Raw genomic sequence first — 19604 nt, 5'->3', positions numbered from 1 at the left:
CCCCCCCACCATCCACACCACTCCACACACATGCCCCCTCCACACACATGCCACCTCCACACACATGCACTCCACACACACATGCCCCTCCACACACATGCCCCCTCCACACACCCCCCCCCCCCCCCCCCCCCCCCCCCCCCCCCCCCCCCCCCCCCCCCCCCCCCCCCCCCCCCCACACACATGCACTCCACACACATGCCCCCTCCACACACATGCCCCCACCACACACATGCCCCCTCCACACACATGCCCCTCCACACACATGCCCCCTCCACACACATGCCCCCTCCACACACATGCCCCCTCCACACACACACTCCACACACATGCCCCCACCACACGCACACTCCACACACACTCACACAAACAATAAATAAAATATTTTAAAAGGTAAAGATCAATCTCAGCTACATAATACCCAACCTCAATAAATAAATAAATAAAATTTAGGCATTAGCCACTACAGTTATTAGAAGAAATCTAACGTAAGGTGAAACAATTACTTACTCCGGAAAGTCAAGAGAAACAATATCAAACAGCAACAAAATACATTTAGATCTAGGGGAATAGATTCAACCCACAGGACCAACAGCCTTTTTTACAAGTTAACCAAGCAGAAAACACAGAGGAGGGGCCAGTGAGAGGCTCAGTGGGTAAAGGCCCCTGCCAAAAAGCCTGATGACCTGATGACCTGAGCTCCACCCCTAGGCCCTCTCATGTGGTGAAAGGAGAGAACTAACTCCTGCAGGATGCCCTCCCAGCTCCACAGAGCACTGTGCCACCCACCCCACCCCGTCCCCCTCCCCCTAACAAAATCAATAGAAAAGTACAACGGAAGCCTACACACATAAACACCTACAGCGGACTCAGTAAATCCAATGGAAGCCCACACACAAACACCTACAATGAAATAGAAAAATACAATAAATACAATGGAAGCCCACACACACAAACTTGTTTTGGTTTTTGTTTGTTTCTTTTTTGGACACTGGGTCTTATGTAGCCCAGTCTGGCCTCAAATTTACCCTGTAGTCAAGGATGGCCTTAGATTCTGATTCTTCTGCCTCCACTTCCCAAGAGCTGAAATGACAGGTGTGAGCTCCCACGCCCAGCTCAGAAGTCCCATCTTCAAAAACAACAAAGGGACAAAATCCTTAACAACTGAGAGGTGCATGGAGGGCCCACAGGTTTTCTAATGCTCCCACAGGCACAAAGGAACATTGAAGTTAACAGGTGCATAGCCATGTCTCTGTTCTTAGAAAAGGTGCCTCTTAGACCAACTCCTCACTAACACGTAAAATCAACACAATCCTGGTAAGAGTAACAGCCATGGTCTAAGAACTAGACAAGATGAGGGGTGAGTTTTTGTGGAAGAAAAACTTCCCAAGGACTGAGAAGGTCCAGTGGAAAAAGTACATGCCAGAAAAGTGCAAGGACCCGAGTTCAAATCCCCAGCACCTAACAAAAGGTTGAAGAAGTAGTGTGTGTGTGTGTGTGTGTGTATTATCTTCATGCTCCTATGGCAAGACAGGAAAGAGAGATAGGAGATTCTCCAGAAGTCCACAGGCCAGCTAGCCTGCTGTACCCAGCAATAGATGAGGGACCCAGTCTTAAACAGGGTCCTCTGACCTCCATGTGCAGGCTGCAGTAGCGTGCACATGAGTACATGGACATACATGCACACTCACACAGAAATACTCAAAAATGGCTGACATAGTCTGGCACAGGTCCATAAGGTATGCTGGCCTTACAGTATGAACACAGGATCTAAAATGATGACATGTTGATATATTAGCACAATAGAACCAGCTGCGACCAGCACCAAGCGTTGGTGAGCAATCAGGAGGCTGGAGGTAGACACAAATGCTGAATTAAATATGAAACCTCGATGCTTTAATCAGGATTGTTAAGTGCTGTGCCCCAGAGTGGAGCTACTGGGATACAGAGGAAACGTTTAAAGAGGCGGAGCCTCATGGAGGTTTTAGGTCAGTGGGGTGTGCCATTTAAAGGGATTACTGGATTCAGCCTCTCTCTCTCTCATATTTGGGCCACGCGATAATCTCCTTCTATGGCATGCTGCTCCACACCACAGGAGCTCCAAGTCCCTGGGTGAGCCTGATCAGAACTGACACTTCCCAAACCCAGTGAAGCTTTTCTCTGTTCACGTGCTTTTGTCTTGGGTGTGTTACAGAAATAGAAAGCTGGTTAGTACAGTGGTGGTGCCAGGAAGGTGGGGGAGATGGACTGTGAGATAAATAGCAATGGGAAACAAGCAGAAAAAAATTTAGGTGGGAAACCTTTCAAAAAGATTTTTTATTTCTACTTATGTATATGTATGTGCAGTACTCTCGGAGGCCATAAGGGGGCACTGGGTCCTCCGGTGAAGTTAAAAGTGATCCTGAACTGCCTCATGCGGCTGCTGGAAACCCCAGTCCTCTGCAAGGGCAGCAAGCACTGAACCTCTCCAACCACAAGAGATGTCCTTCTGATGTCTCATAACAGATCAATTCTACACCAAACAAAAATAAAACCATAGTGATTGAAGTACCCTAGACCAGTTTGGGTACAATTATAAACATTCACTAAGACTGGGATGAAGATACAGTTCAATGGTAGGATGCATGCTTGGCATATGTGAAGCTCTGTATTTGATCCCCAGCATGCATGCGCATACCCACATGACCCTCTCATACATACATACATACACACACACACACACACACACACACACACACACACATACACTTAAATAAAAGGAGGTGAGAGGCAGTGAGAGACCCTGCCTCAAATAAAAATGAAATGGACAACATCCAAGAAATTAAAAGTCCTTTGGCCTCCAGGTACATGTGAACATACATGCATGCACACCTGTGCATACAGGGCAAGAACATGCACACACACACAACATACATATACACATGGACACATAAAAACAAACATGTGCTGATACAATAAAGAACATGTGAAAAGTTAGCATATATTCTGCTATGGTCCCAGCTGAGATACAGCCATGACAGGGACCCTCAAAACATCATCCATAGAGGTGTTGTGGGGGAGGTGTTCCTGTGTCTAGTCTCGTGTGTATTTTGTAAAAATTAAGAAGCCTAATTTGTTTATAGAAATAAGTAACATTTCAGTTGCCTCTCCAAAGGCAAAATACTCCCCATCATCCTTGGGTAGGTGATTATAATGGACAATTTAGTGCCTGGTGAATCTCCAGGGAGGGCTGCAGGGTCCCCTTCCACATCTAAACTGGGTCCCAAGGGTCCTCCATCAATGTATTTCAAGCCAGAATTCCATACAACCATGATACCTCACAACTTGGTCTACCGATTCTTTTTAGAACCTCACAGGAAAAAAGCTGTGTAATTACACAGTGTTTCCTCTGTGATTCATTGACCCCAATGTTAGCAAACTCTGGGTAACACGCCCTCACCCTACTGCAATCATTTCTCGGTCGGTAAGAAATCCGCACCTCATCTTCTCGGTGATAAGTGAATAGATGTTTGTCCCCAGGTACCCGGGAATGATTATACAATAGCCAAAATGAAAGAAAGAAATTATTTTCCCAATAGCATGCCAGAAGGACAATTACTGTGTTAGAAAAATGTGCACAAAAATGAGGCAACTTCTATTTGTCTCCCAAATACCAAGAAGGCATTTTTGCTTATTTGTATGATTCTGCCTTCATCCCTGCTAATCAACACACTCTAAGTTTTATGTTAGAATCACAGCGAACAATGAATATAAAATACAAGACTGGCCATGCAGCACAATGGTGGAGTTTGATTCCAATCCAACAAAGAGGAGGAAAAGGAGGAGGAGAAATGAGGAGGGGGAAGGTGCAGGAAGGAGAGGAGGAGGAAGAAGGAGAGGAGGAGGAAGAAACCAAGCGTAGGCGTGTGTCTTTGCAGACTCATATTAAGAGCGCATCCTTTGTGGTGGCGCACATCTGTAACCCCAACTCTCCTATTGCAAAAAGGGTCACGGAGATAAGAGAGTCACCTAGAAGTCACCTGCTGCCGGCCAGCCTGGGGTTGCAGCACAGCAGAAACAAGAGATCCGGGCTCAAGAACAAGATGGCAGGGAAGACTGACCTCTGACCTCCACACGGTGTTGTAGCACAAGCACACCCAAACTCACTCACATCGCGCACACAGTAATATATAATCAAATAAATATTTAAAGACTCTACTCGCTAAATAGCATAATAAAAATGAAAGCAAGGGACTGGAGAGATGGCTCAGTGGTTAAGAGCACTGGCTGCTCTTTCCGAGGACCTGGGCTTGATTCCACTCACAAAGGGGCTCACAACCAACTGTAACTCCAGTTCCAAGGGATCTGATGCCCTTCGAGCCTCCACAAACACAAGGCATATACATACTATGCAGACATTCATACAGGCAAAACACCCATACACATAAACAGTCATGAAATAAAATTTTAATGGAAGTAGCTACACGGCAGAACGATTCTCAGAAGAAACCATATTGTCCTTTTCATTGTACCATTGTGTTCTGATTCAAAGATCATTGCTTCTTCGAGCTGGCTATCAGGCCTGATGCCTTCATCCCATAGGTAGGGACAAAGACCTTTCCCAAATATCACACAGTAACCCATGGGTGCAGAAGAAGACCCAACCCCTCACATAGGTCTCTACCCAGACTCCTGGACTACACAAGTTATTCACTGATTATCCGATATGCCGACAGTGTGTGTTTTGTTTTGTTCTTCATACATAGTTCTTACATTCCATGTAAGTCAATGTCAATGGCTAACACTAACTACAGCTTGGAAAGTACATATAAAATAATGTGTCTGGCCAGTGCTATATGTATTCTGACTCTAACAAGGTATCCATGCTTTTAATATTTTGAGATGACCATGTCATCTATAAGTTCATGCATGAGAAACACATAATCAAAGTTACCAAACATAGATATGAGACAGTTCAGTCAGTCAAATGCCTGCCATACATGTTACACATGGTAGCACATATCTGTTATCTTAGCGCTGAGAAGGCGGAGACAGGCAGATCCCTGAGCTCAGCCCAGCCAAATCAGTGAACTCTAGGGCCAGTCAGAGGTCTTGTATCAAAAAATAAAGTACAGAATAGAGGAAGACACTCAGTGTCAACATGGCCTCCACACACATTTATACCAACACACCTCATACCAACATTTATACCAGCACACACACACACACACACACACGAACAGTCCAATAGCATTTTAAGTAAGTCCGTGATTTTGTGTTGAAGCACATCCATAGCTGTCCTTGGCCATCTATAGCCTAGACCTCAGGCTGACTGAAAAAGAAGTAGGGTAAGGAGAGACACAGCCCAATGCCACATTGTTTTATGTGTCCAGGCTGATAAAAGAGCTGCAGGCCCCAAGTTGCTGCTTTCTGTCCCCCAAGAACACTTATTCTCGGAATCCTGGGCTGCCATGGATGAACTCTGAAGTCAACACACCGACAGTCTCTTTGGAAGGCCTGAGACTATGGGAAGGCCAGTGCCAGCCATGCCCCAGAGTACATCCTGGAGTGGAGAGAAAGGCTCTGGTGAGTAAGAGTGAGAGACAGAGAGAGAAAGAGAAAGGAGAGAGAGAGAGAGAATTTTATACACACATATACATATTTTATACACACACACACACACACACACACATATAGTACACACATACACAAAATGTGGGTTCTGGGAATTGAACTCAAGTCCGGATGCCATCATATCTCCCCAGCCCGAGAGTTTCACAAGGCTTTCCTATACAGCAACAGGTATTCACAGATCTTCAGGTCAGGATCCTTCAACCTGTAACATTAAAGTGAAAACAAGGACAGCACACTTAAAAAGGAAGACCTAGAGAAACACAGCTCAGAGCAACAAGGAACGGCTCCGGTTCTGGCCAGTTAGCGGACAGACGGCTAGCTGCATTAACCACTGCATTTGACCTGCAATTTCATGATGCCAGGCATCTAATGGGAGGTAGGAGGAGGGAATCACCAATGCTTCACTCTGCACAAGCATAACAAGAAAAATGGGTTTTAAATGAGAAAGAATCTCTAGCATATGTTAAAATCCTAGAGGGAGCCACTGGGGGAAATGCCCTCCCAGATCTCCCAGAACACAAAGCCGAAACACAGCGGAGGGGGGTGGTTCGCCAGTCACAGAGTGAACTTGGCCAGTTTCCCTCCTGGTCCACGTGTTGGCATGCAGCCAGTTACTGTCTCAAAGCCTCAGAGCACTTGTGGGAAAAATAGCAAATCAACCTTCTGTATCACAGACCGTAATAGAAAGCAACCCAGCACTTAGCTTCCCGTGAAGCAACAAGGAACAAAACTCATCAAAGCTGCAAAGACGTGAGATCCTCGAATTTTCTGTGAGCAGAGGGAGGTAAGGTTGGCAGACACGCAGCAGCGTCCCAACCACAAGGAGGAAGAGCATGAAAGCACAGATCCAGTTTACCCGGCCCACGCTGGGCTCACAACTCTGTAGGTCCTGGTCACTTAGAAACAATCGATCTACACAGTGGGCTCACCTCTAGCACATTCCTCTTGTCCTTAACTACTGTGTAGCACCACGTAGGTGTCACGTTGGTTTAAAGAGCTCCGGAGGACTACCTAGTTCCTCGATGGGAGGCTTCAGTCCACCCCCACTCCAGAGACCAGCCCGCATGAGGTACAGCAGCCACCTATGATTTGGTCAATAACTGTTGGGTGCCTTCAGCTTTCCAGAGCAGGCAGTTTGGGGGGATGTAACGGGCCCCCAGACCTTAGCACAACTGACACCATGATGGAAGTACCATTCAGGCCTCGGAACCCAGCACACAGGCAGCACCAGCTGCCAACAGGAGAACAAAGACCCTGATCCATCCAAGTCCACAGTTCTGGGAAGCGCCTCACTGTGCCAGCCTCGCTTTCTGGCTCCTGTAGTTCCGCTTCTGGATAATTGCTCTTGTTAACTGAGGTGTGCCTACCCCAGATGTGGTTTTTGTGCTTAACAGCTCACCCTGAGAAAGGCTCGAGACTGCACTCAGGTCCCAAAAACACTCCTTGTAATCACAGGCCAGCTAATAAAGGTTTCAATTGCCTTGAACCCATGTCCAAGCTTTCTTCTCTGGTGGATACCTCACAACACGGTACAGACATGGCAATAAGACACAGAGGGATTTTTCCAGTCGAGGGGGCTGAGGATGCTTAGTTCTGTGGTAACCTGGCAGGGCCATGGCGCCCATGTAAGTAGTCACTGTCTTTGTTCTTTGTTAAGGTAAGATACCCTGACAGTGGTAAATTAAGGGAGAAAGGGTTTATTCTGGCTCGTACTTCAAGGTGCAGCTCTACATGGCGGGGAAGTCGAGACTGCAGGGGCTTGAAGCTTGCATTGCATCCAGTCAGGAGGCAGAGAAGAAGGTATGCATGCTGCTCAACTCCTTTCTACAGCCCAGGATCCCAGCTAGGGAATGGTACCACCCACAGTGCAGAGGACTTCCCACTTAACACAATCAAGAAAATCTCTCAGGGGTATTCCCAGAGACTCACATCCCAGGTGATCCTAGACCCTGTCAAGGTGACAATTAACAACATAGTCACCAGTGTTCTGGATGTTTCTTTGAGGGTGTGTGTTAGATAAGGTTAAGATTTAAATTGTTAGATTAAAAAAAGCAGATGGCTCTTCATGGGTCTCATCAATCCACTCAAGGCAGAAATGGAACAAGACTGATCACCTCCAAGCAATGTATGGGATTGGCCAGCACATACCTCCAAGCCTCTTCCCTAGGCCTCCAGCCTCCAGCTCAACTGTGGGTTTTGTTCTCAACTGTTATGGGAGATTTGTGTGTGTTGTTGCTCCAAGACCATCAATGGAGTTGGACCTTGGTTTGGAGACAGAGTCCACGTTCAGCTGGCTGAAGCGAACCACAGATTTTTTTCTGGAGGACTCAGAGGGAGATAGAGGGACACAGTGAGGAATAAAGAGGGCCTTAAAAAGATGTAAGGGCTTTTCAATCTGGGAAGGTGGAGAAGAGAGTCAGATGATCATTTCTCCATCACTCCATGGATTTTGATGAATGAACTCCAAGTTCATTCCCTAATAGCTGACTCCCAAGCTTTATTTTTTAATAAAACTATAAAAGAAACCACAATATTCAACAGCTTCCATAACCATGGAAATCAATTCCTCAAACCAAATATCTCTCTCTCTCTCTCTCTCTCTCTCTCTCTCTCTCTCTCTCACACACACACACACACACACACACACACACACACACACACACACACGCCTCCATTGTATATTCTGAGAAACTCCAAGAAAACACTCTAACAAGCATCATACCTTTCCCACCTTTAGGATCTACCAGTTTAGGATCTAGGCTCTGTGGTGGTTTGAATAAGAATGGCCCCCATAGACTCATACATTTGAATGGCCTTGGTCTTAAGTCGGTGGGATTGTCTGGGAAGGACTGGGGGTGTGGCCATGTTGGAGGAGGTGTGTCACCTGGAGTGAGCTGTAGGTTTCAAAAAGCTCACACCCTCCCCAGTTACTGCTTTTGGCTTCATGTTTGTGGATCAAGATATAAGCTCTCAGCTACTACTCCAGCATTGTGCCTGCTGCCTGCTGCCATAAACCCTGCCATGATGTTCATGGACTTAGCCTCCACAACTGTCCGTCAGGCTTACCCCCAACAAACTCTTCCTTCTAGAAGGCTCTTATGCTCTGTGCCCTGTTAGGAGCAATCAACTCTGCCAAGCATTTCCCCACACCTCCTACTTGTGCCCCCAAATACACAGCTCAGGACGAGAGATGGCCCAGCAATTACGAGTGCTTGCTGCTCTTGCAGAAGAACCGACTCAGTTTCCAGCATCCACATTGGATGGCTCACAACTGCCTCTTAACTCCAAAGGGGATTCAACACCTCTGGCCCCCACAGGTGCTGCACTTATGTGCACGCGCGCACACACACACACACACACACACACACAATTTTAAAATGAAATAAATCTTTAAAACACACACAGCTCCCATCAGTCCAACCCAGTGGCCTATCTCAGAAAAGGTCCCTCGGGAGATCAGCTCAAGTCCAGTGGCCCAGCTAGAGATACAGCCAAGACCGCTGATCTGCTCAGCTGGGGGCAGGCTGGTGGAGACCCTGGAACAAAACCTGATGAGCCAGCCCTCATTCACCCCTTTGCCTCCCTATCCTTTTCAGTCACCAGTGAGGAGGGTGGATACCCCGAGACCTCAAACAGGATGGCAGTGCTCAGTCACCAGTGAGGAGGGTGGATACCCCGAGACCTCAGCAGGATGGCAGCGCTCAGTCACCAGTGAGGAGAGTGGATACCCCGAGACCTCAGCAGGATGGCAGCGCTCAGTCACCAGTGAGGAGGGTGGATACCCCGAGACCTCAAACAGGATGGCAGTGCTCAGTCACCAGTGAGGAGAGTGGATACCCCAAGACCTCAGCAGGATGGCAGTGCTCAGTCACCAGTGAGGAGGGTGGATACCCGAGACCTCAGCAGGATGGCAGCGCTCAGTCACCAGTGAGGAGGGTGGATACCCCGAGACCTCAGCAGGATGGCAGCGCCCCCAGCAGGCTTCTCAAGATAATCCAGGGCAGGTGCCTGACAAACTGGACAACCAGTCAGGACCCGTGGAGGTTAGACTCTTGGAGGATGGACAGACACACTTGAGAGGAAGTGTGGGATGGGCAGAGGAAGGCAATAGCGGTTACTTGTCTTGTGGTAGAATGCCTGAGAAAAATCAACTTATGGATTGATTCTGGCTTGGGGTTTGAGGGCACAGTCCACCACACCAGGAAGGTAGGGCAGCAGGGACGGAGGCGACTGGGCACACTGAGTTCACAGTCAGGAAGCCGCGAGAGTGAATGCTGGAGTTCACTCGCTTTCTTAAATTTGATTCCATGGGACCCCAGCCCGTGGGAGTGTGCTGACCACAGTGGAGGTGTGTCTTCCCACCTCTAGTAACCTAATTTAGACATCCTTCACAGACATGCCAGAGCTGCATCCCCTTGATGAGTCTCGATCCTGTCAAGTTGGCAATCAATACTAACCATCTCCATAGCTCTGCTCCCAGGCAGCTCCTCCCCAACTCTGCCATCCTGCCTGGCCTCTCCACAGGAGTCCTCCATCCTAAGGCAGCAACGGACACAGCTGGGACTCACTTCACCCTGCCCTAAGCCAGCCACCTCGCTCTCCTCCATCAAGGTGAAAACTTGCCGGACACTTTCCTGAACCTGGCAAAGACCTGATGATGTAACTTGCCCAAAGGTCAGAACTGGGGGTACCCCCATTCCTATCACACACCATGCTCGGGTGGCCTGCTCAAGTGAGGGAATCCATCAGGTCCTCATGGGAAGATGACATGCACCCAGAGTCACGTTGGACTGGGGGACACAAATCAGGAGTCTCAATCAAACCTCTATAGAGCTGAGGCAGCCAAGGTCCTGAGAGCTGCCGCCCCCCCCCCGGGGCACATCTAGTGTGTGGCACCTGGGGTCTGGCTACTGCCTAGGCTGTGGGATCAACTTCCTTGAGCCCCGATCACCCACTTCACCCTCTCGTGCCCTCCCGTGCGTTTCTCTCCGACCTCATCAACCTGGCAGTCCAACACCAATCCAGATGTTAACGTGAGGTGTCCTGGAGATGGGACTGACGTGACAGAACACCTGACCAGCAATTTAAGGAAGAAGGGAATGTTGGGGCTCACCGTCCATCGAAGTGGGAAAGGTACAACAGCAGGAACGGGGACCTGAGGGCTCAGTACCCTCAAGTAAGCAGAGCACAGGAAACAGGGTCAGGCTATAAAATCACAGCGCCCTCCGATGCACTTCCTCCAGCGAGGCTCCAGCTCCTAATGGTTCCACAACCTCAAAACAGTACCATCAGCGTGGGGCCAAAACAGTTCCATCAGCGTGGGGCCAAATATTCCAACCCATGAGCCCACAGGGGAGGGGGCATTTGACTTTCAAACTATAACAGTCCACACACTTTCCCCATTCATTTATTTTGTTTTTGTTTGGGGACAGGGTCTCACTCATGTAGCCCAGGCTGGCCTCAAGCTCAGCACCCTCCTGCTTCTGTCTTCTGGATGCTGGGATTACAGGATGTCACCAAGCCCAGGGCAAGGCTACCTCTCCACGTAACTTTGCCTGAGATGAACCTCCTGTCTCCTGAACTTTCAATCTTGTTACCATCTGGTTCTCCTGCCATCCAAGACTGCCTCCCACTCGGCTCCCACCTCAGGGGCTGTGGGGATGGTGGCCTCAGGCTCCCGGTTCCTTATTATCAGGCCTCCCAAACAGCTCAATTTAAACAACAGGTGTATTCTCGTGAGGGCTGCCAGCACAGGCCACCTAGACACAGAGTGTGACAAAATGGCCTTCTTTACCATTTGTCCACCACACCAGAGGAGTCACCTCTCTCCCCTACATTCCCAACTGCATCCAAAGCTCACCAGAGCTGTGGGCTCACCCTGTCGGCAGCGGCCATCCCTTTGCTCCAGAACCACCCGCTGGCCTCTAAGATGTGGCTTCCCCTCCCCCGCCCCTCGGGGAGTCTCATGAAACTGTTTTTCAAGTCTTCTTCCTGTTCCTCTGGCTTTTCCGCTGTCCTGTCAGTTCCCCTGTGGTGGCTGACACCTTCTCCCGCTCCCCTAGGAATAGTCTAGTCTGCCTTTTCCTGACTCTCCTCAGTCACACCTGTGTGGAGACAGCTTCTCATCCCCCGCCCTACACTGAAAGCCTGCGTACTTTGTTTTATCATTTTTTTGTTTACATTTATTTATTTTACATGGAGGAGGCAGGCCACAGAACACCCGTGAAAGTCGGAGGACAATTTCCAGGAGTCAGTGCTCTTCTTCTCCCACGTCAGTTCTGGGGATTGAACTCGGGTCGTCAGGCTTGCTGCCAAGTGCCTTTACCCAGCGGGCCATCTCACTGGCCTCTAAGTTAGAAATGGCAAATCGCTACCCAAAATACACGCTACAGGGCTGGGGGTGGAGTTGGTAGAGGGCTTGTCTTCCATGCCCAAAGCCCCAGTTCTACCTCTAACACCACACAGACCACGCATGATGGCACATGATTGTAATCCTGGTACTCAGAAGATGGAGTCAGAAGGTCTAAAGTTCAAGGTCATCCGCAGCTACACTGACGTGTTTGAGGCCAGCTTGAGGCTTATGAGGCCCCATCTCAAAAAACAAATTTAAAAAAAAAAATCAAAATACACACTACAGTTCTTTCTCTTCATTTAGTCCCAAAGTGCACAGTTTTAATTCAGAGCATGATTTAAATGAGCCACTCTGCTCTGCTCACAAAGGGAGGATGCACGTGCTGTACTAATTGTGGTTTCCCTGGTGACAGGATGGTCTGAAGTCCCTCTTGCCGGCCCAGATCACTACCTTAAGATGAAGCACCTCATAAAATGTGTTAGCGCCACGCTTTACAGCGGCTGCCTCTGCAGGAAAGGCTGCCCGTAAATCAGGGTTCTCACCAGACATTTACTGTGGTCACGCCAACCAGGACCAACTCAAATCATCCTGAGGGAAGAGGACCCTGAGAAAATAGCCATCTGTAAAGATGGCAACTTAATTAAGGGACTGTCCCTGTGAGAGCAAACAGGACATGACCACTACACAAAGAAACACATGTGCTCCCACAGCTGGAACCACATAAACACACATCTCCATATATTATTCCCCGGAAAAGGTTTGTCCATCACATGGTAAATTATACAGCCCCGCACAGTTTATCTGCCCAGTCATCAACAGTTCTCGGCCCAAGAGTGTAGATCTGGAAGCCAAATAAAACTTAACAAAGAAAAAAACAGTTCAAGAGTACAGGCTGCTCTTCCAGAGGACCCACATGGCCGTCATTTCTGACTCCAGTTCCGGGGGATCTGACATCTTCTGGCTTCCTCAGACACCCCAGACACCCCTACACACATGGCATGCACTCATACTGACACACAAATTAAAACAGAAATCCATCTTTTAAAAAGTTGAGAAAGATGAGTCAGTCACAGTAGCTGACAAATGGCTGCCGGAAGCCGATGCTTAATGAAATCCACACAGATGTTTCACACCACCCGTTCAACACTCAGTAGAGTGGCCTTCCTCAGCGCTCCAGGATCCCAAACCTCCCCAGTGAACGCCATGTATTTCCCTAAGCTTCAAACAACACAGCTAAGAAACTTATCTGGGGTGAGCCTGCTTGCTTCTTTGCCTGGGGCCACTGGTTTACCTGTTCACATCTGGATGCTAACATGAACCTATTTACGGTTGAATTTTGTTTTCTTAGAAATCACCCAGCAAATCATAATTTCATCAATATCACACCGAACCTGTAGCAACTAAACTTCTATTGAAATTAATATAAGGCTTGTTGAAACCTGTTACAATGAACTAGACTATGGCAGCCAAAATACGGGGAATAAAGATTTACATATGTGTTTGTCTATATTTGTGAGTGTAGTCAGAACTGTGTGTGCAAATGGAGGCCAGAAGAGGGCGCCAGATGCCCTCTATTGTACGCCACCTTTTACCTTTGAGGCAGGTTCTCTCCCTGAGTCTGGGATTCACATTTTTCTTGGCCAGGCTAGAAGTCAGCAAGCCTCAGGGATCCTCCTGCCTCTGTGCCCTCAGGATTGGAGTTGCCGACATATCTAACTTGTTACAGGGCTGCTGGGACCTGAACTCCAGTCTTCATAATTGTACATCAAATACTCTTAATTGTTCGGCCATCTCTGCACTCTCCCAACCTCAATTAAACACAAACAAACAAACAAAAAATACAATGACAGGGTGGTGAGATGGCTCAGTGGTTATGAGCACTAGTTGGTCTTACCGAGGACCTCAGTTCAATTCCCAACACCCACATGGTGGCTCGCAATCACCTGTAACTCCAGTTCCAGGGTTGTCAAGACCTTCTTCTGACTTCCACAAGCACATGATACATAAATGCATTACATATGTGCAGGCAAAACATACACATAAAATAAAATAAATAAATCTTTTAAAACACAATGATTATCATGTTTCCACCATCACATGCTTAGGTAACTAAGGAGTCATATCAACTTTTTGAGATACATTAGATTCTACTTATAAAATATTTACAGACCAACATCCCCTTCCCCCTCATCACACATTTGTGTGACTGGATACTCACCAATGTAACCCAGTCAGAGAACCAAGAAATGCTTGATAGCCCTAGGCATCATCACCAGGGTTCTCCTCTCTTAGAGCTGATTGGGTTACCTAGGCAACCCCTGGAGGCCTCCACTTTCCATTGTTAGAGAATTCTAACAGCCACGGGGAGGTATCACAGGTAAATCTGACAAACCAGTGTGCCCATTTACTACACTGTGCCCAAAAGACACCAGAAATAAGACTCAGCCTTCAACATTTAAAAAAACAAACAAACAAACAAACATAAAAGTAGATGTGGAGGTACAAGCCTGTAATCCTAGCACTAGAAAGAGGCAGGAGGATTGCTGTGAGCTTCTGGCCAGCCTAGATGACTTAGGGAGTGTTGGGCAAGCTGTTGGCTCTTCAGGCCCGCTCAAGCACAGGGGAGGCGTTCCCTACAGTGGTCCAGATCTGCCCTTCGGAAACTTCATAGACTTGTAAAGTACCCCCAGGTGTGGCAGCTAGGAGTGTGTTTACTCGGGCTGTTATTATTCATGTTTCTATGGAAAAACATGTTTTCATCATGTGTGACTTGTCCTTGTGACTCTTAACCCTCAGAATATAAATTGTCTGATGCTCTGAATAAAGCTGGCTATTGCATGAGACTTCAGTCACCACATTTTTAGGCCCCCCACTCTCCCAGGTTCACATTGCCAACCAGAGCGGTGAAAACTCCCTCATATAGTCAGCTTACTTCTCATTTCTCAAATTGGCGTTGAGAACATGCCTGTTCTTTATGGCAATGTCACATTCTGAATTCCTTACACTCATCTCCCCTAACGCTCTCCCATGAGGACACTGGGCTCTAACCTCTGGTAACTCAATTCTTTATATTTTAGATTATAACCACTTAATCTTTTAAACTACCCCATTATTTTCACCTTCGCCATGACATTCCATTTAATATTTATTCCATTGCCTTTGGCTGGGTTATTTTTCTTTTATTCTTCTGATATGCTAGCACATTTATCATGGGTATGATTTTTTTTTTTAACCATTGCTTCAGTGGTCAGAAGTTTATCTTCCCTGTACAGCTGGGTTAAAATGCTATTCCATTTTCTTCTAGCTACATTAGCGATAAACTCAGTGTGATTTTTAAAGCAGAGGCCTTTATAGATGAGAATTAGTGAGGAGATGTGCTCAGATGGTCTTCAAGGCAGAGCTGCTGACATCAAGATCAGCAGATGCTACAGAACAGCCCGCTCTCCAGTCAGGGTGGTGCTGACCATGACTGCCAGGAGCTGAAGCTTTCAAAGCTCAGTCTTAGTTTAAGTCTTACTTAAAATTAATTTTCAGGGTCAGGGGAGTTAGCTCAGTGGCTAAGGTCAAACAGAGGACCTGAGTTTGGTCCTCAGCACCACCCCTGTAAATTTGAGATTCAGATCAGATGACCTCTCCTGGCCTCTTTTGGAACTGCCCTCCTGTGCACAAACACACACAGACATAAACATGTATACATAACTAAAATAAAATTCTTATCGCCTAAACTGAATTTTTTGGCAAACAAGATCATCCACATGCAAAAGCAATGTTCTAAGACATGTACTGCCATCCCAGATCACAGGAACCACACAGGAATGGCTATGAGAATATTTCACCTGAAATTTAAATTGTGCTCTATTTATCTATTACCTATTTATTCAGACATTTGATCTTTTGAGACAAGCTCTCATTATGCTACTCAAGCCAGATCGGAATTCACCAGCTTCCTGCTTGAACCTCTCAAGTGTGAGGATTACAGGCTTGGGCCACTGTGCCAAGCTGCTTCCCCGCCCACCTCCACTTCAAGGTTACAGTCTCAAAGGACTTGGAAAATATTTTGCAATGTGGTCTACACAAGAACAAGGCAATGTTATCGTACACTGTGGTGGTTTGGGTGAGAACTATCTCTCAGAAGTTCGTGAATTTAAACATCTGGTGGTGCTATATGGGAGGCTACGGAACCTTTAGATCTTGCTGGAGGAAGTATGTCACTAGGGGGCGGGCTTTGAGGGCTCATAACTCCACCCCTCCCTCCTCCCCTACTCCTCCTCTCTTCTCCCTTCTCCTTCCTCTCCCATTTCCTCTCTTCTCTTCCCTCCCCTGCCTCCCCCACCTCTCCAATATATATATTCCTCTCCCCCTCTCCCCCTCTCCCCCCCCCCCCCCCTCCCCCTCTCTCCCTCTCCCCCTCTCTCCCTCCCCTCTCCCCCTCTCCCCCTCTTCACTTCCTGTGTGTAGATAAAGATGTGATGGTCTAGCATCCTGGCCCTGCCACCATGCCATGCCTTTCAGTCTATTATGAACTCTAGCCCTAAACCCTAAACCAAAATAAAATCTTCTATAAATTTCTTTTGGTTGTGGTATTTTAATCCCAGTCACAAAAGAGTAACTAATGCATACATTGTACAAAAATTCTACCTGGGGAGCTACTGAAGATTCACTGTGGGTGACAAAATGATACAATGTTGAACTGCCTTAAACATTTTCAAGCCTGAGGTCTGTGAATCTAACTCAGTGGTTAAATGTTTGTGTAGCCCATGGAGGCCATTGATTCAATATCCATCCAAAAAAACTCTCTATCATAAAAACCATGTTGAGGAGGTCTGGGGAAGCTACTGTGTTGGCAGAGTGTTTAGCCAGCATGCTTGAAGCCTGGGTTCCATTCCCAGCACAGAATAAACCAGATGCAGTGGCACATGACGATAATCTCAGGCAAGTGGATCAAAAACTCAAGGTCATCCTCAGCTATATATTAAGCTTGAGGCCAGTTTGTGCTATATGAGACCTTGTCACTATGTATACATGTATGTATGTGCACACATGCGTGAATGCTGAGGAGAAATAAAAACAGATGAAATAAAAATTTCAATGAAAAAGAAAAAAAAAAAAGAATTTAGAATCCAATCTGCTAAAGCTGTCCTGGATCACAGTGCAGCACCTTGGAGCAGCACATGGTTCTACCTGGGATATATCTGGAGGTTTCTATTCTTCTGTGCCAATATATCGAAAAGAATCTATGAAAATATGAGTAGATAGACACAACCACCCATATATCAACCAATGTAATAATACAACTAAGCTAAAGGCCACTTTTGCCTACACATCAGGGTACCTGTTTTACAGTGAGCATTCTCTCTGAAAATTAAAATTATAGGAGCTGGAAAGATCCCTCCATCGTTAAGAGCACTTGTTGCTTTGGTGGAGGTCCCAGGTACAGTTCCCATCACCCACATGGCAGCTCACAATGGTCTGTAATTTCAGTTCCAGGAGATCTGATGCCTTCTTCTGGCCTCCATAGGCACTGCACACACATGGTGCACATACATGCATGTAAGCAAAACACCCATCTACATAAAATACATCTAAAAACATTTTAAAATAGAATTCCAACTCTGCACTTTCCTTTTTTGAGCAATATGGGACTATGTGCACATAAAACCTATTTTTTTTTTAAAGAAAAAGTCTTTCCTACAGATGTACAAATCTGATGCAGAAGATTCTTGACCAGAATCAGACTGAGGCAGTCTGAGATCACAACACTTTCTTGCCTTTGACATGTAAAAAAGCAAAACACCATGCATGCCTCAAATGTCTGTGAAGCCCAACCTCCACGAGACAAAGCAAGGGTTCTGCAGCCACAGCAAGGAGACAGGAAGCTGGCCTGGGACAGTAGAGTGAGCTGCAGGTCAGTGGTTCTCAGCACCTGTCCAGGGTCAGGCAACCAGAACCTGCTCCATCCGCTAACACGGTCAGCTGTCCTGGGGTTGGGAGAGGTGACATGAACACCAAGGATCTCAGAGCTTCCTAGGGGTATCTCGCCAGATACAAAACAAGCATTGGGGTTGAGGATGTAGTTCAGTTGGAGGGGTGCTTGTCTTGGACAGCAAGCTTTGGGTTCAATCCCCAGCACCATATAAAACTGAGCACGGCCTCATATCCCTGCAATCCCAGAACTTCAAGGCAGAGGCAGGAAGGTTACATCAGAAGCTCAAGGTCATCCTCAGCTAATAGGATAAATCTGAGGCTGACCTAGCCTACATGAGGCCCTGTCTCAGAAACAAAACCCGGCAAACTCCTGCATCTCTTTCATTACATAGCTTCTAGGAGGTCCTCGTGGCTGGCAACACTGGCTTACTGGTCATTCCCTTCTAACCACAGAGAGTGAGGCTCAGAGCCACTAACATGAGGGGGAAGCAGGAACTCCTAAAGGAGAATGAAGTCAGCATCAGGACCACCTGAGCGCCAACCGTTCCCTGGGATGCTTCGGGACTCACATGCACGCCTCATCTTAGCTCTGAGCAGACTCCATCTCAGCCCACCCTTCTACGGGCTTGCCTTCTCTGCTCTCTGAGCTAGGATGGAGGTCTTCTCACTTAGCCTCCAAAACAGCAATAACCATAACTATGTTCTCGTGCCAGAAAGAATAGCTGCAAGCATGTGGCTTACTTCTGTTCTATACAGGGTCAGAAGGAAGGGGAGTCACCAGGGCCACCACCACAGCCCCCGACTCCCAGGGGCCATGTAGCCTAGTAAGATCAAGGCCTACCTCTCTGACTTCATGAAGTTGGCCGGAATACTGACTCTTGGCTCTTCGGGCAGCTGCAGGCGACTTGTGATGCGTGACTGAGACAACACCGGGGGCCCCCGCACTGAGGTGTCTCTGGCTACAGGGAGACGCAGAATTGGGTGTTCCATGGGGGAGCAAAGTGAGACTCCGGCTTCGGGAACTTGGAGTAGTCTAAAACAAGCAACAGGTGTCAAAGCTCAGCAACTGGCCCGCAGAACGTGACTGCTGCTTTCTTCATGAGGGAGCTCTTGAATTCCTTCCCGATCTGTTTAGAAGGATGAAGGCATGGGGGAGGTCTAACTACACTGTGTCCATAACCCACAAGGACCCACTTAAGAAGGATAATGTCAAGGGGCATGGTGGCCCACGCCTTTTATCCCAGCACTCAGGAGGCAGAGGCAGGAGGGTCTTTGTGAATTCAAGGCCAGCCTGGTCTACATAGTGAGTTCCAGGCCAGCCAGGGCTTTATTGTGAGAACTTGTCTCAGCAAAAGTAAATGAATGATACTGCATAGGAATTATCCTTAACTCTCATGTCTCCTGCCCTTCTCTGTGGCTGTGAAAAGCCATCTCCCCAGTGCCATGGGCTCAGGATCTCTGCCTCCACATTCATTACTTCCTCTCCCTGGAAGCCCTTCCCCTCCTGGATGATACACCTCCATGGAACCTTCACTCTAAGCCCAACGTTGTCTGGTCTGGGAAGCCCTTCCCTAGCTCTCCCAGACTCTCCGCTTACTGTGCTCATTGTCTGGCTACTTGGCTCAGGGATTCACTCACACTTGTCTTTATATCCCAAAGCCTGGCAAACATCAACTGTTGACTTTGTTAAGTGCTTAATAAATGTTTGCTATAT

General features: G+C 47.5%; 1 protein-coding gene across 3 annotated transcripts in view; it reads right to left on the bottom strand.

Annotated features, from left to right (window-relative positions):
* Osbpl10 (oxysterol binding protein like 10) overlaps positions 1 to 19604 on the bottom strand; it is a 247453-nt gene that overhangs the window by 94348 nt on the left and 133501 nt on the right. For 2 of the 3 annotated variants that reach the window (XM_037208011.1, XM_037208013.1), the window contains exon 4: positions 18732 to 18923. The exons of the other annotated variant lie outside the window; for it this stretch is intronic. In XM_037208011.1, the coding sequence (XP_037063906.1) occupies positions 18732 to 18923 (192 nt within the window). The remainder of the gene's footprint in view (positions 1 to 18731; positions 18924 to 19604) is intronic. 3 annotated transcript variants of the gene reach the window in all.

This window comes from Peromyscus leucopus, chromosome 7 (assembly GCF_004664715.2).
Source record: "Peromyscus leucopus breed LL Stock chromosome 7, UCI_PerLeu_2.1, whole genome shotgun sequence".
Taxonomy (NCBI): Eukaryota; Metazoa; Chordata; class Mammalia; order Rodentia; family Cricetidae; genus Peromyscus; species Peromyscus leucopus.
This window is presented reverse-complemented; position numbering and strand designations above follow the sequence as displayed.